At 44.9% G+C, this 15,046-nt stretch overlaps 1 protein-coding gene across 1 annotated transcript in view; it reads left to right on the top strand.

Moving 5' to 3' along the window:
• Nucleotides 1–5,261: 5,261 nt before the first annotated feature.
• THRB (thyroid hormone receptor, beta) overlaps nt 5,262–15,046 on the top strand; it is a 96,931-nt gene continuing 87,146 nt past the window's right edge. Inside the window, exon 1 of the mRNA XM_006883346.1 lies at nt 5,262–5,519. Coding sequence (XP_006883408.1) covers nt 5,330–5,519 — 190 coding nt within the window. The 5' untranslated portion in view covers nt 5,262–5,329. The remainder of the gene's footprint in view (nt 5,520–15,046) is intronic.

Below are 15,046 nucleotides of genomic sequence, written 5' to 3'. Positions count from 1 at the left end.
TATCTCTGGAGACTAAGGTACGTCTTATACAGGCCATGGTCTTTGCAATCACTTGTTGTGCATCAGAGAGTTGGACAATGACTAAGGGGGATAGAAGGAGAATTGATGCCTTTGAGCTGTGGTGCTGGAGAAGAGTATTGAATGTACCCTGGACTGCCAAGAAAACAAACAGATTTATCCTGGAGAGGGTTGAACCAGGCTGCTCCTTGAAGGCAAGGATTCTGGGGCTTTGTCTGACATACTTTGGACATGTTGTAAGGAGAGACAGGTCTTTGGAGAGTGACATCATGCTTGGGAGGGTGGAGGGACGGCACAAAAGGGGAAGACCCTCTATGAGGTGGATTGATTCAGTGACTGGGGTAATCAGGATGGGTGTGTTGGAGGCAGTGAGACTGGCACAGGATAGGGCAGGGTTTAGGGCTGTTGTACATAGGGTCGCTATGAGTCGCAAGCAACTCGATGGCACATAACGACAACAGGTGCTGTTGAGTCAGCTGTAACTCATGGTAACCCTGTGATCAATGGAAATTAAGCGTCTCCTATCACATGCCATTCTCGTCATTTCTGGAATATTTGAGCGCATGGTTGGAGATACTGTGTCAATCCCTCTCTTTGAGGGTCTTCCTCTCTCTTTCCCTGACCCTTTTTGCAGCATGATGTCCTTTCCCAAGGACTGGCCGCTTCTAACCATGTGCCCAAAATACGTGAGACCGAGTTTCACCACCCTTGCCTCTAAGAAACACCCTGGGTGCACCTTCTCCAAGGTAAATCCGTGAGTCCTCTTGGCAGTCTGTGGGATATTCAGTACCCTCTCCCACACCACAACTCAAAGGCATCGATTCTTCTTCTATCATCCTTAGTCAGTGTCCAACTTTCAGATGTAGAGAAGGTAACAGAAAAGGCCGTACCTTGAATCAGGGGCACTTTCTTCTCCACACTGACCTCCTTGCAGCCTGGTACCTTAGAGAGGTCCTTGACAGCAGATTTTCCCAAAGCAACACATCTTTTCTTGGTACCAAGGTGGTGCCAAGCAAGATGAAGTTATTGACAACTTCAGTCTTTTCTCCATCTATCATGGTGTTGCCTGTTTGGCCAGAGGTGAGAATTTTTTGCATGATTGAAAGGTATATGCAAAAGAAGACTCACCGTACATTGAATAATTCCATGTGGACATTGGGAAGGAAGAGGTCATATTTGTACAACTGGCCTGATGCAATGACTCATGCAACACTTTCCTCAGACTGAGCTCCAGGGCTCTCCCCCAAGTAAGATCAGTTGTTATATCCCAAGGGAACTTAGTGTGTGTGTAGTGGTCACCCCAACTCATCCAAGCTACAGTGTTTCCATTTCATGTGACAGAGAAATTGTGTATTGGGTACACCGTGGCGGTGACATTGACTGCTGTAGCTGTCCACAGCTCTCCCCTGGAGTGGATGTTGGGTACGGGGGTACAGAGGGCACTAGGATTTTCACAGTAACCCAAAGTCCCAGAAGGGCCAGCACTTCTCCCAAACGTGACAAACCATCCCAGCAACATTCGCTAAAAACATCTGGTAACCTTGGGAGAGAATGTTCATAAAACCTGAGACATTTTTATCCCTTGTGCTAAAGAATTTTAAAATTTTTCTACAAGTGTGAAAGGCAGCTTAAAATTCCCTGTGTTATGCCAAGATCGGAGTGAACTTATCTCTCTAAGCACCAGAGATGTAGGCATATCCATGGTCTTCTGGTCATTTCCACAGAAAAGAAAGTCCCCACAAAAATTGTAAGCATTCATTTACTGCATGTGATGATTTTATAAATCAGGACCAGATTTATGAGCATTTCCCCCTCCCCCAACTTTGAGAAACAGGAGCCTAGGGATTTCTTCCAGAATTTTTCCCCCCATATGCATGACCATCTGGTTTATGTGTTCTAAAAAGGGGAGATGTAGTCATATATGTGTGTGTATGTGTTTTATATATTAAGGTCAGACAATGAGAAGCTAACCAGAAGGTCAGAGGTTCTAATTCACGAGCATCTTTCTGGGAGGAACAAATGAGTAGTCTAGGAAAATGGAAGGCCCTACAGTGTAGGCACGAGTCAGAATCAGCTCAGTGGCACATGACAGTAACGTACGTGTGTGTGTGTATGTGTGTGTACACATGTTGTTGTTATTGTTGTTAAGTGCCATCGAGTCATAGGCGACTCATAGCGACCCTATGAACGAAAGTCCTCGACAGTTTCATGACTTTCATCCTTTCTCCACATTCGTAGGGTTTCCGGAGGCAAGCTATTTACAAAAGTGGATGCCACTCCTGCTTCCAAGCCTGTTTTAATCAGGGAGCTCCACCCAACACTGTCCACCATGTTGTTGTTGTTGTTGTTATGTGCCATCAAGTCACTTGCAATTCATAGCGACCCTATGTACAAGAGCCCTAAGTGCCGTTCTATCCTGTGCCAACCTCGCTGTCTCAAACACACTCATTCCCACCACTCCACTCACAGAATCAATCCATCTCATCGAGGGTCTTCCTCTCCTGCATTGTCCCTCCACTCTCCCAAACATGATGTCCATCTCCAAGGACCAGTCCCTCCTTGTGACATGTCCAAAGTATGTCACACAAAGTTTCAGAATCCTTGACTTCAGGGAACACTCTGGCTTCACCCTCTCCAGGACAAACCTGTTAGTTCTCCTAGCAGTCCATGGTGTATTCAACACTCTTCTCCAGCACCACAACTCAAAGGCATCAATTCTCTTTCTATATCCAACTCTCAGATGCATAGCACATAATTGCAAAGACTATAGCCTGGATCAGGCGCACCTTAGTCTCCAGCCTGACATCATTGCACTTCAGTACTCTCGAGAGGTCCCTCACAGCTGACTTTCCCAATGCAATTCGCCTCCTGATTTCCTGGCTGCTGTTACCAAAAGTGTCGACTGTGGAGCCAAGTAGACTAAAACTGTTACTATCTCAATCTCTTCACCATCCATACTGATGCTGCCAATTGGCCCAGTGGTGAGAATCTTTGTTTTCTTGATAGTGAGCTTCAATCCATATTGAACAACAACCTGCGTTATGCAGATGACACAACCCTGCTCGCTGAAACTGAGGAAGACCTGAAGTGCTTGCTGCAGAAGGTAAAGGACTACAGCCTTCAATATGGATTGAAGCTCACTATCAAGAAAACAAAGATTCTCACCACTGTCCACCATGGGTGACCATAATCACATTTGACACATCAGTGTCACAGTGTTCAGCTTCACAGCAACCACAAGTTACCTCTGTATGCCAAGTGGACAGACCAGGGCTATACAACCTAGAAGAAAGTTCCACCAAAAAACAATTAAAGACAGGCCTTAGGGCCGTGGGTTAGAGTCACGCACCTACATACACATATACATACACATACATGCATACACATAGTTGCTGTTGAGTACCATTGAGTCAGCACCAACCCATAGCTGACACTGCAGGGGGTTTTCAGACGCAGTAAATCACAAGGGAGGAGATTGCTCATCTTTCTTCCACAGAGCAGCTGGTGGATTCGAACCACATACTTTTGCAATGGCTGCACAATTCCTTACCACTAAGCCACCAGAGTTATATATAGTTTTATGATGTTTAGGAAGCTCTAGTAACTCCTGGTAAGAAGCCACACAGACAGACAGTTTGAAGTTGCCATCTGCTCCACCAGGGAAAGGTGGGCGATCCTTTCCCATTCTGTTTACTGCCTCTGAAAACCTACTCAAGGGTCAGCTGTGAGCTGATTCTGATTTCACGGCAACGTACATTGTTTATTGATACGTTATGCATATACATACGGGAAGGTTGATAGGAGGGGCTGTTCCTTGGAGAAGGATGTGATGCTGGGAAGGGTGAAGGGTCGACAAGAGAAAGGAAGACCCTCACCCAGGTGGACTGACATGGTAACTGCTGCAGTGAGCTCTTGTGTGTCAGGAAGGTTGAGGAAGGCGCAGGATAGAACAGGGTTCAGATCTTTTGTTCATAAGTTTGCTCTGAGTTATACTTGACTTAGTGACACCTAACAACAGTATAATATATATATATGTATGTATGTATGTATGTATATATATATGTATGTATGTATGTATATATGTATGTGTGTATATATATGTGTGTGTGTATATATATATATATATGTATTTATGTGTGTGTGTGTATTACTTTGCTCACCTCGGTGAGTATAGTGATGAGAGACATCCTTGTTGCATTGTGGCTAAGGCATTTGGCTGTCATCCTAAAAGCCAGCTGTTCAAAGCCAGCAGCTATTTTACAGGGAGAGAAAAATAAAAAGATAAGACAGTCTGCCTCAGCAAAGATTTACAGCCTGTGCAACCTTCTGGGCATTTCTGCTGTGACCTCTTGGTTTCCTAACAATGCGAGTCAACTTGATGGCAGTGCGTGGTGCTTGGGGCTTACAGCAAAGATGTTCAAAAGCAGTAGCATTTTTCCATCTGGAAAGACTGATGAGGAGGGGTTCACTAGAGGACTGAAATGCCAGGCCCTTGAATTCCTACAAATGAAATAAACAAGCTGTACAGTATTCATGAACAGTTGCACTGGGGCTTAGCGTTCTGCCTTTGGGGTTCTGTTCTTCCTCAGAACTGAAGTTCTGTCTGTCATCTCTCATCCGATCTCGCTGTCCGGTGGGGGCAGCATTCACAGCACCGTCTGCACTATTCCTCTCTGTGCTCCCGGGCCGCTGTCCTCAGGGACCGGTCAGGAGCGGAGGTGGTAATGAGAACAGGGTTTCCCTTTGCTTGGGGCCACATGAGCGTGTCTCCTCTACGTAAGAAGGTGCCCCTCAGGTCAGCCTGTGATAAAACCCAAGTCAGACGAGGCTGGATCCTGCATGTTTTGTGCCCATGGCCAGCGCTGACCCTCAAGACCTCACATGGTCATCTAAGCAGTCACATAAATTGGCGTCCACGTGCTCTCGGGCCATTCGGTAGAAGTGGTACTGATGTGAGTTCAGCCTGTGAAAAGACAAACGAGCATCTCTGTAGGCACTGAAAATAAGGGGCGGGGGAGGAGGACGTGTTGACTGTTTCGACAGGCGACCTAACGGTGTGGTGGCCAGATGCCCACGGCTGACCTTCTGCATCTCGTCCCCACCGTTGAGCGGAGGTGTATGCAGACACTGTCAGCCCCAAAGAGTTGAGAAACTGTTTGCCTTCCAAAGCTCTGTGTCGCCCCAAAAAGCTTGACCATGCCAACAGCTCGTCAGCTCATGTGTTTTTTCCGACCCTCCAGAAAATGGCCTTGCAACCTGGGACAAACCGAAGCAGCGTCCGGCCCGGGACCAGGACTGGAAGATAGGAGGAATGTCTGAAGCCTATCTGCGCAGGAAGAGCCATTCCGAGAGGCAAGGTGCGTTGAAACATGAGCAGTCATCCCCACATCTCATCCAGGCCACATGGACCAGCTCCATCTTCCACCTGGACCACGACGATGTGAACGACCAGAGCGTGTCCAGTGCCCAGGCCTTCCAGGCAGAGGAGAAGAAATGCAAAGGTAACCCCGATTCCTTTTCCATTAAGTAGCATCAAGCGTTTGAATGAGGATTCTTTTTCTAGAAGCATCTGTGGAACTGTCCACTCTCTGTCCCTTTTTCCTGCTGTGAAGTGTCCTCTTGTGTTGCCCTCCCCCCATCTACTCTAAGGCTCTGTTACCCCTGTATCTCCTTTTGAGCATAAATAAATAAGTGGGTTCAAAGGAAAGCCGTGGATTTCAGTCTGGTTGTGTTGGGGCACTGGAGAAGAAGTTGTTTTTCTTTGTCTAATTAGCAGAAGAGTTGTTAGTTTTGGCTGTTACTCTGTTTTGGAATCTGAGTAGAAACAGACATTGCCGGGTTATGTAAGTGCTTCCTTAGAAGTGTGTGTGTGTGTGTGTGTGTGTGTGTGTGTGTGTGTGTGTGTACACACATCTCTCCCTTGTCATGTCAGCTGATAATGAGGTGATTGCTATGCTTCCCTCTAACCTAGATAGATGATTCGTACTGAAAAGAGAGGTTTTAAGTTGTTTTCTTCCACTCGTTAAATCCTTGCACCATCATGCTAAAGGAAAGATTATGGTGTTAGAAGATTGTCACCTCATTAAAAAAAAAAGGTCCACCTGGCCTAAGTTGCTGATTGCCTTAGATTTAAGTGGTCTTTACCTCAGGTCGCCTCCACCTCAGCAGATGTCTCCCCGCTGATCGCTTTATTGTCTTAAGACTCCCCAAAATCTTTGCTCCTTAAATCGATTTCTGTCTTCAGATGTCTACACTCGTTATTTTCCAGTTTGGCCTTTAGAAAAACAGTAAGGGCCTTTGTGTTTTCTCTTGAAGAATAGTGACTCGAAAAAGCGTGTATTTCTGACTCCTAACATTATATTGTGAGTCACAGTAAAGTTTGAAGTTGTGTTTTTTAAAATCTGGCTTGAGGGGTTTTTAAAGAATACACGCGTTGTGCAGGACTTTTGCAAACTGTCCTAACTTGAACATAAACATTTGATTTGTATTTGCCCCTCTGTCAAGAGAGCTGATCCTTTAGCTTTTCTGAAAACAGAGATGCTTCTTGAAATCGCCAGTTGGTCTGGGGAGTACAGGCGGACAGATGCTTTGGTAGAAAATAGGAGTGTCAAAAAAGAACAGTCTGAGCTCTAACGTGAGAGCGGGGAAAACTGTGTGTTCCCCTTGGAAAGATTTGTGTTAGAACTGCCTCTCATCTTTATTATTTAGAAGATTTTAGAAATTGAAAGGAATATGTGTAAAAAGGGCAAAATAGAATTTTGGAAGGAGTCAGGATGTAGGAAGAATGTGTGCAAGCTTGTGGGGAGGGGGTATGTGTGTGTGATGTACTTGTGATATAGCCTTAACTTCTGTGACCAGACTGTCTGTCTGTCTCTTCAGATTTTGTGGGTTGACATCAAAACCAAAGTGCAAACAAGAAATTCTAATGTGTCTGGTAGCCTAGTGATAAGAAGCTATGCTGCAATCCCAAAGGCATACAGTTCAAATCAACCAGTGGGGGATTGAGGAGAGTGACCAGTCTCCTTCCATGTGATTCACTGCCTCCAAAAACCCCCTGGAGGGTCAGCTATGGGTGGTCAATTTCACCTCAACGGCACACAAACACCACCTAACCAGAGACCCTCATGAACTAAATTTGACCCGTTTGCAATGAATACTTGAATTCATTCGGTCAGGGGACCCACCTAGGACTCTGCCCTAGACAAAAGTCTCAGCCTTCGGTACCTAAAATTGACATTCCACAAATTTCAGCTTGTTGGTGCACCTTCAAAACGAGATAAAACCATCTCTACCTGGATCCAAGGCCTGAAATATAATAATTAAGAAAAATGTTAGAGCCAGAGGATATTTTTGACTTTTTTTTTCCATTTGGATGAAAGTTTACAGAGCAAATTGATTTTCAGTTCAGCATTTCATGCATTTTGGTTTACAGCATTGACTTCGATCCCTGCAATGTAGCAGCACTTATCCTGCTCCCTCCCTGTGTATACCTTTTCCCTTCAGCCCTCCTCCCTCTGCCTTCCTGCTTTCTGACATTTCTCTCTGGGTAAATCCTGCTCTTTTGGATGCCAATGTGGTTGATCGTTCTAAGAAATTTTCCTCCCTGGTGGTGATATTCACCTCGAAGCTCTGTCTATTGTTTGGTTGAAAGTTGAACCATGAGATTGAGTTCAGCTCCAATTCTGAAGGTATCTGAAGGTTATAATCCCTGAAGATTCCACTCATCCCAATGAGATTAGTAAGCCTGTTAAGTTGTGGGATTTCTGAGGGGATTTTTAGGCATTTTTCTCTCGCTCTATCAAGACCTCCCGTTGTAATCCTTGTCAGAGCAATTTGCAGTGCTGGGTGGACATCAGCTGGTCCCTCTCGTCGTTCCGTCGTAAAGGCCGAGGGCTGGATGGTCCAGGGCGCTTCCTTTAGACTCATTGTTTCCATGAGACTTTCATTTACTTCGTCGTCTTTATTTTGAACAAAGACAGACTTAGAGCTGCACGTTAGCACGGTCACTGAACCTGACGTATTTGAGTTTGAATCCTAGACCGATCACTTTCTGCCCCTGTGCAAACTACCATATAACATTATCAATGTTGTTTGTTGTTGTTATGTGCCGTTGAGTCGCCTGCAACTCATAAGGACCCTATGTACAAGAGCCCTAAACCCTGCTTTATCCTGTGCTAACCTCACTGTCTCTGACACACCTACCTACTCCCATTACCCCAGTGACTGAATTGATCCATCTCATAGAGGGTCTTCTCCTGCACAAGCATGACATCCCCCTCCAAAGAATGGTCCCTCCTGCAATGTGTCCAAAGTATGTCAGACAAAGCTTCAGAATCCTTGCCTTCAAGGAGCAACCTGGTTTAACCCTCTCCAGGATGAGCTTGTTTGTTTTCTTAGCAGTCCGTGGTATATTCAATACTCTTCTCCAGCACCACAGCTCAAAGGCATCAAGTCTCCTTCTGTCCTCCCTAGTCATTGTCCAACTCTGATGCATAACAAGTGATTGCAAAGACCATGGCCTGTATCAGGCGCACCTTAGTCTCCAGAGTGAGATTTGAATAAGATCATGTGCTTGGGCATTTTTAGTGTACTGCCTCATACATGTTGTTGTTAGGGTACCTAACAGTTGGTCTCCCACTTTAAATTACTCGGCATGCAACTGCATTAAATCCTGCCCAGTGCCACACTTCAAATGTTGTTGCTCTTAAGAACCAGCAAGTTGGAACCAACTCGTAGCTGACCCTCCAGTGGGTTTTCAGAGGCTGCAAAACACATGGGACGAGGTTGCCCATCTTTCTGCCATGGAGCAGCTGGTGGAGTCAAACCACCTGCCTTTGAGACAAGAGCACAGTTCCTTCCCACTAGGCCCCCAGAGCATCCTGGTGCTCCCCCAATGACAGCTAGCATGATTTCTCTTCTCATTATTAACCCTGCGTTGTGAAATCCCTGGCATCCCTTGTATTACCCTGTGCACCCAGGTGGGGAAGGCAGAAGATGACCATGACAGATGAATGCAGGGTGAGACCTAATTCATTGAGGTGAGGCTTCCAAATTCCCATTTCATTCATCTCTTCTTTTTGTTGAAATGCAGGGAATGATTTAATTATAAAATGTAGTTAAAATCCTTTCTCAGAATTCTAGTGTTAAACAGAAAACCAGAACCTACACCCATTGCCATTAAGGCGACATTAGCTCATGACACTTGGGTACGAAAGAGGAGAACTGTGCTCTCTAACGCTTTCGTTGGCTGTGACTGTTCTGTCGTCGAATGCTAGGCCTGCCTTCTGAGACTTCAGTGGGTGGTTTAGAACCATCAACCTTTTTGTTGGCCACCAAACACTCAACAGTTCGTGCCACCCGTGGTAAACTCTCCAGTGGACCAGAGTCACTCAGGTTCACCTTGACAAGAACATAAAGCTTGAGTTCCACACAGAGATGTCCCTGGCAGATCTGTGTCGTTATGGCCTGTGAACTTCATGTACTGAAATTCACGAATTTATTTGTCCGCTCACAACGGGAGCCTGTGTTCAGTGAGGCTTCAGTCAGGCCAGCGACCCAGGGTTCATAGTCACTCTTTTCTCAGCGTGCCTTCTCCTCGATACCGTTTGTCTGCTGCCTGTATACTGTCACTCCCAGGAGAGTTCAAGTTCAGTGTCCATCATGCTGGGTGTTTCTTTCCTGATCTGCTCTGTCTGGCCTCACACATGATGGGTAACTCGGGCAGAGGCTCCAAGTCCATGGCTACATCATGGTGCATGGCCACCTGCGGTCTGAGTCAGTTCCTGCGTGACACAGAAGGGTTCATGGTTAGTGGGTTCGTCTCAGTGAGCAAGTTATCGAGAAAATGGGGCTTATCAATATGCCTGATCGGTCACATGTGACCAGAGCTACAGAAAAAAACCTTTTGCCATAAAGCCATGTATTTGGTTCATGATATAGTAGATTTTTTTTCCTTTTTTAATTTTTTTTTTTTCCATTGTTGCTATGAGATCTTTTAAAAAGCTAGCTCTTCCCCTCAGGTAGCTTGAGAATCAGTGATCCACACTGTACTTTCAAATATGTTTTGTTCTTTAGACTTCTTTTGTGTTATGTATCTGATGTTTTTGAAAAGTGTGTGGTTTTTCACTTCCTGAATACCAGATTTCTCTGAATCTGCGTGTAGCTCTACTCCACAGGGTTACAGTCATTCTAAGGCCATAGATTGGAAACACACTTAACATTGTAATTACTATGCACCGTCCAGTCAGAGCCAACTCATAGCTGACACTCCAGTGGGTTTTCAGAAGTAGTAAATCACATGGGAAGAGTGATGATTCGAACTGCGTACCTTTAGTTTAACAGTGCAGCTCCTCACCACTAGGCCACCAGAGCTCCCTACACATTTAACTATTGTTGTTGTTGTTGTTGTTAAGTGCCGTCAAGTCATAGGTGACTCATAGAGACCTATGAATGAAAGACCTGAACACTTGTATAAATTTCATCCTTTCTCCAAGTTCATAGAGTTTCTGAAGGCAAGCTATTTCGGAAGTGGTTGCCACTCCTGCTTCCAAGCTTGTTTTAATCGGGGAGCTCCACCAAACACTGTCCACCGTGGGTAACATTATCACATTTGACACATCAGTGTCACAGTGTTTAGCATCACAGCAATCACGAGTTACAACTGTACAGCAAATGGACAGATCAGTGCTGTACCACCTAGAAGAATGTTTGACCAGAAAACAATTAAAACCAGGCCTGAGGGCCGCAGATTAAAATCATCCACCTTGGGCTTGGTGGCATCACTCTCTATTCACCAGGCCAACAGAGCTCTCTCATTGTACTTGTTGTTGTTGTTGTTAAGTGCTATCAAGTCATAGATAACTCATAGTGACCCTATGAATGAAAGACCTGAACACTTGTCTAACTTTCAGGAGCCCTATAAAACCCTTCCATTCTTCTGTAGATACCACAGTTCACATCTGCTCTGATACCAGAAGCTCCTCTGCCCCAAAACAAGGACCATCTCCAACTCCTTCACGCACCCATCCTTCCCCATACTACACCTGCCTGGATGGTTTTCCCACAATTTGAATTAAGTGCTTGTTCTCAGAGAGCATATCCTACTCTCAGCCCCCCTCCTCCCTTCCCAGAGACTGAGGTGATGTATTCATGCAGCCACAAAGTGACCCCCAGGACCTTGTGAGAGCCCCAGCTGCTCACCTTCCATCTGAATCAGCTAAACTGGACGCTCTGAGGGCAGACCCAGGCTTCTCTGGGCTTTAACTAGCTGCCTGATGATTCCTAAAACCTCACTGTAGGGACAGGAGTTCCAGTGGCAGAGACTCGAGCGAATTGCCCTGCTAAATCCAAGGCTGGGCCTCTCCGTTGGTTCAAATCCAGCAGCTGCTCCAGGGGAGGAAAATAGAGAGTCCCTTCCTCGTGGGATTTCCAGTCTAGGAATCTGGAGAGGAGGGGACACCATGAGTGGGAACCAGCTCAGGTCCATGAATCCTGATGGTATTTAAAGATCAGATTATAGGAAAGGGCCTGAGACGATTCCTAAACTTTCCACATAGGAAAGGGCCTGACACCTAGTGGGCACCCCAAGAGGGTGCATGTCCCCTTCCTTGATTGCCCAGCCAGAGTGGACGTGATGGGGGCTTCCCAGAAGCAGTCACTTTTTGAGGCTTTGATTGGCCCTGGGGTGGCCTCAGAGCCGGACTTTCCTTCAGCCCAGCTTCTCTTAACTGCCCCCCCCCCAGATGGTACGTGAGGTCATACTGCCTAGTGACCCACCCTCCCGCACTGTCTACTGTGTCTGCTAGTGTGTCCTCTGGAGACACCCCTCCCTGAGCAGCGATCTGGGAACCACAGGAGGGTCCCAGGCAGGCACCGTCCAGCACCCTGAACTCAGGAAGTCACACGTCCACACTGAGATGTTTGCCCTTCAGTGTAGATCTGGGAGTTCCCCCTATCAGGGGAACCCCATGGGGGACAAGGTTCGGCTCACCCCTGCTCCCCAATTACATTATGAAAGGAGAGCAGCAAACTGTTCTTGGAAATGTTTTCTGTGTCCATCAGCTCTGTGCTTAAGATCCAGAGAAACATGTCTTACTAATCAAAAGATAAGTTCATCCAAACAATCTTAATAAGCATTTGGGAGGGTTTTCTCTGTGGTGATAAAAGACCTGCATGGTTGTAATTGTTGTAGTTGTTGATATTCGTCAAGTCGAGGTCGACTCACAGAGTCTCTATGAACAAAAGACCTAATGTCTTTTCCATAACTATCATCGTTTCTCCACGTTCACAGAGTTTTTAGAGGCATGTGGTTTAGGAAGTGGATGCCACTTCTGTTTTACAACTGGGAGCTGCACCAAACACTATCCACAATGGGAAACCATTCTGGTATTTGATACCTAATGGCACAAGGTTTAACATCACAGAAACCCAGGTTACTTCAAACAGCACATTGACAAAGAGTGATGTGCAAAGTGGAAGACTATTCCTCCAGATATAACAGCACTAGTCTCATTTAGCAGTGGCTACGTATCGTCAAGTCAAATACAAATAAATCATAGTGACCTTCGCATGCAAGACCTGAACTCTGTTCTATAACTAACATCATTTCTGTACCTTTATAGAGTTTCCAGAGGCATCTAGTTTAGGAAGTGGATGCCCCTTCTGCTTCCCAACCTGAATCAATCTGGAAGCTCATCCAAATTTTAGACATAATGAGTAACCATTATGGTATTTGACACGACTATGGCACAGTGTTCAGCATCAAAGCAACTCCAAGTTGGTCAGTACAGCAGCTAGACAAACGATTGATGTGTCACTACAAGAATATTCATTATATATGGGGGGGGGGAAATGATAATTTTCTAAAATTCAACAAGGGAAAAAAATGGAAGTTTCCCAAAAGTTCAATAAAACAGAATTTTTTAAAAAATCATTTGTAACTCCATCTCCCAAGGACAAGCACTATTAATTTTTTTAAATTATATTTCAGTCTTTTTCTTGGGCATAGATTTATTTTTACAGACTTGAGATCATATGATGCTTATCATTTTTAACTAGCTTATCATGAACATTTGCAAATGTCATTCTGTTTTCTTTTGAAACATGACTTTACTGACCATAGATAATTTTTGCATTTTATGATTGTTGTTATATGCCGTCAAGTTGCTTGCAACTCATGGCGACCCTGTGTACCATAGCCCTGAAACCTGCTCCATCCTGGGTCAGCCTCATTGTCTCTGACACATCCAACTTCATTTCCCCAGTCACTGAGTCAGTCCATATCGTCCAGGGTCTGCTCCCTTCCAACCATGATGTCCCTCTTCAAGAACTGATCCCTCCATGCAACATGCCCAAAGTATGTCAGACAAAGCCTCAGAATCCTTGCCTCCAAGGAACAGCCTGGCTTCACCCTCTCTAGGATGAACCTGTTTGTTCTCCTGGCAGTCCATGGTATATTCAGTACTCTTCTCCAGCACCACAGCTCAAAGGCATATTTTTTTTTCCTATCATCCCTAATCATTGTCCAGCTTTCTGACTCATAGCAAGTCATTTGATCAGGTGCACCTTAGTCTCCAGACTGACATCATTGCTCTTCAGTACTCTGGAGAGGTCCCTGACAGCAGAGTCCTGAAAAGCAACAATACCACTAATATCGCACATCAGCAAAGTCTTGCTGAAGACTATAAAGAATGACTGAAACAGTACATCAGCAGAGAACTGCCAGATGTGCAAGCTGGATTTAGAAGAGGCCATGGCACTAGAGATATTATGGCCGGTGTTAGATAGATCTTAGCTGAATGTAGAGAGTACCAGAGGAACGTCTGTGTTTTATTGACTTTGCAAGGACCCTGTGAATCACAATAAATTGTAGCTAACCTAAAGAAGAATGGGAATCCTGGAACACTTAAGTGTGCTTATGCAAAACCTCTGTTTGGACCAGGAAGCAGTCTTCAGAACAGAGCAGGGAAACACTGCAGGGTTCAAAATCAGGAAAGGAGTGCATTAGGGATGCGTCCTATCTTCATACCTTTTCAATCTATATGTGGGACAGATAATTTGGGAGGCTGGATTTTATGAGGAGGAATGTAGCATCAGGATTAGAGGAAGACTCATCAACAACCTGAATTATGCAGATGGCATGACCTTGCTTGTTGAAACTGAGAAGGACACGAAGTATTTGCTGCAGAAGGTTAAGGACTATGGTCCTCAATGTGGATTAAGGCTTCTCACCACCGGGCCATTTGGCAGCACATTAAACTTTATTGCATCTTGAAAGAAGCAAAATTTGAAAGCCCAACCCATTGCGGTCAAGTCAGTTCATGTATATGTTTGATGAAATTACACATCATTTTAATTACAATATTGTCATGGGATGGAGGTTTATTAATCATGATGGCAAAGCCCAGGTTATCCTAACTATATCCTCAGTGTTATCATGGTTATTATGTGCCATCGAGTCAGAACTGACCTTTCAACAGGTTTTCAGAGGCAGTAATTGCAGGAGAGGAGATTGTCCATCCTTCTCCCGTGGAGCAGCTGGTGGCCTTGAACCATGTCCTTTACGGCTTGGAGTGCAGATGTCAGCACAGTAAGCCAAGACAGAGAATTGTGAAAAGACACTGCTTTAGATCTTTGTTTGCCTAGTTCTAGAAATAATTTCTTAGCATAAACTTAAGTTAAAAGTAAAGGTCAAAACCATGTAAGTAAAATAAGTTCTTATCCTTTAAGAAAAGTCATACATATTAATTCTTACAGCCATTTCAGTAGAGGAAGTTTCCAGGGGAACTGAGGTCTCCACTGGTTTTATCCAGTTAATATTTATGACCACACACAGGCACTACTACTTTTTTTACTTTCTATCTCTGGATGCACATATGTTCATTCATAACCATCCTTTAGAGTGATCATTATATATTTGACTCCTTTATCCACCCTCAAAAAGGAAATGGATGCCCATTTTGTGATTTTTTTAAAGCCATTGTTGTTGTTATGTGCCGTCGAGTCGTTTCAGACTCATAGCGACCCTATG

Source organism: Elephantulus edwardii, unplaced genomic scaffold (assembly GCF_000299155.1).
Source record: "Elephantulus edwardii isolate Elephantulus edwardi_28Jun2011 unplaced genomic scaffold, EleEdw1.0 scaffold00027, whole genome shotgun sequence".
Taxonomy (NCBI): domain Eukaryota; kingdom Metazoa; phylum Chordata; class Mammalia; order Macroscelidea; family Macroscelididae; genus Elephantulus; species Elephantulus edwardii.
Note: the sequence above shows the minus strand (reverse complement) of the source record. Positions and strands in the feature narration are given on the sequence as shown.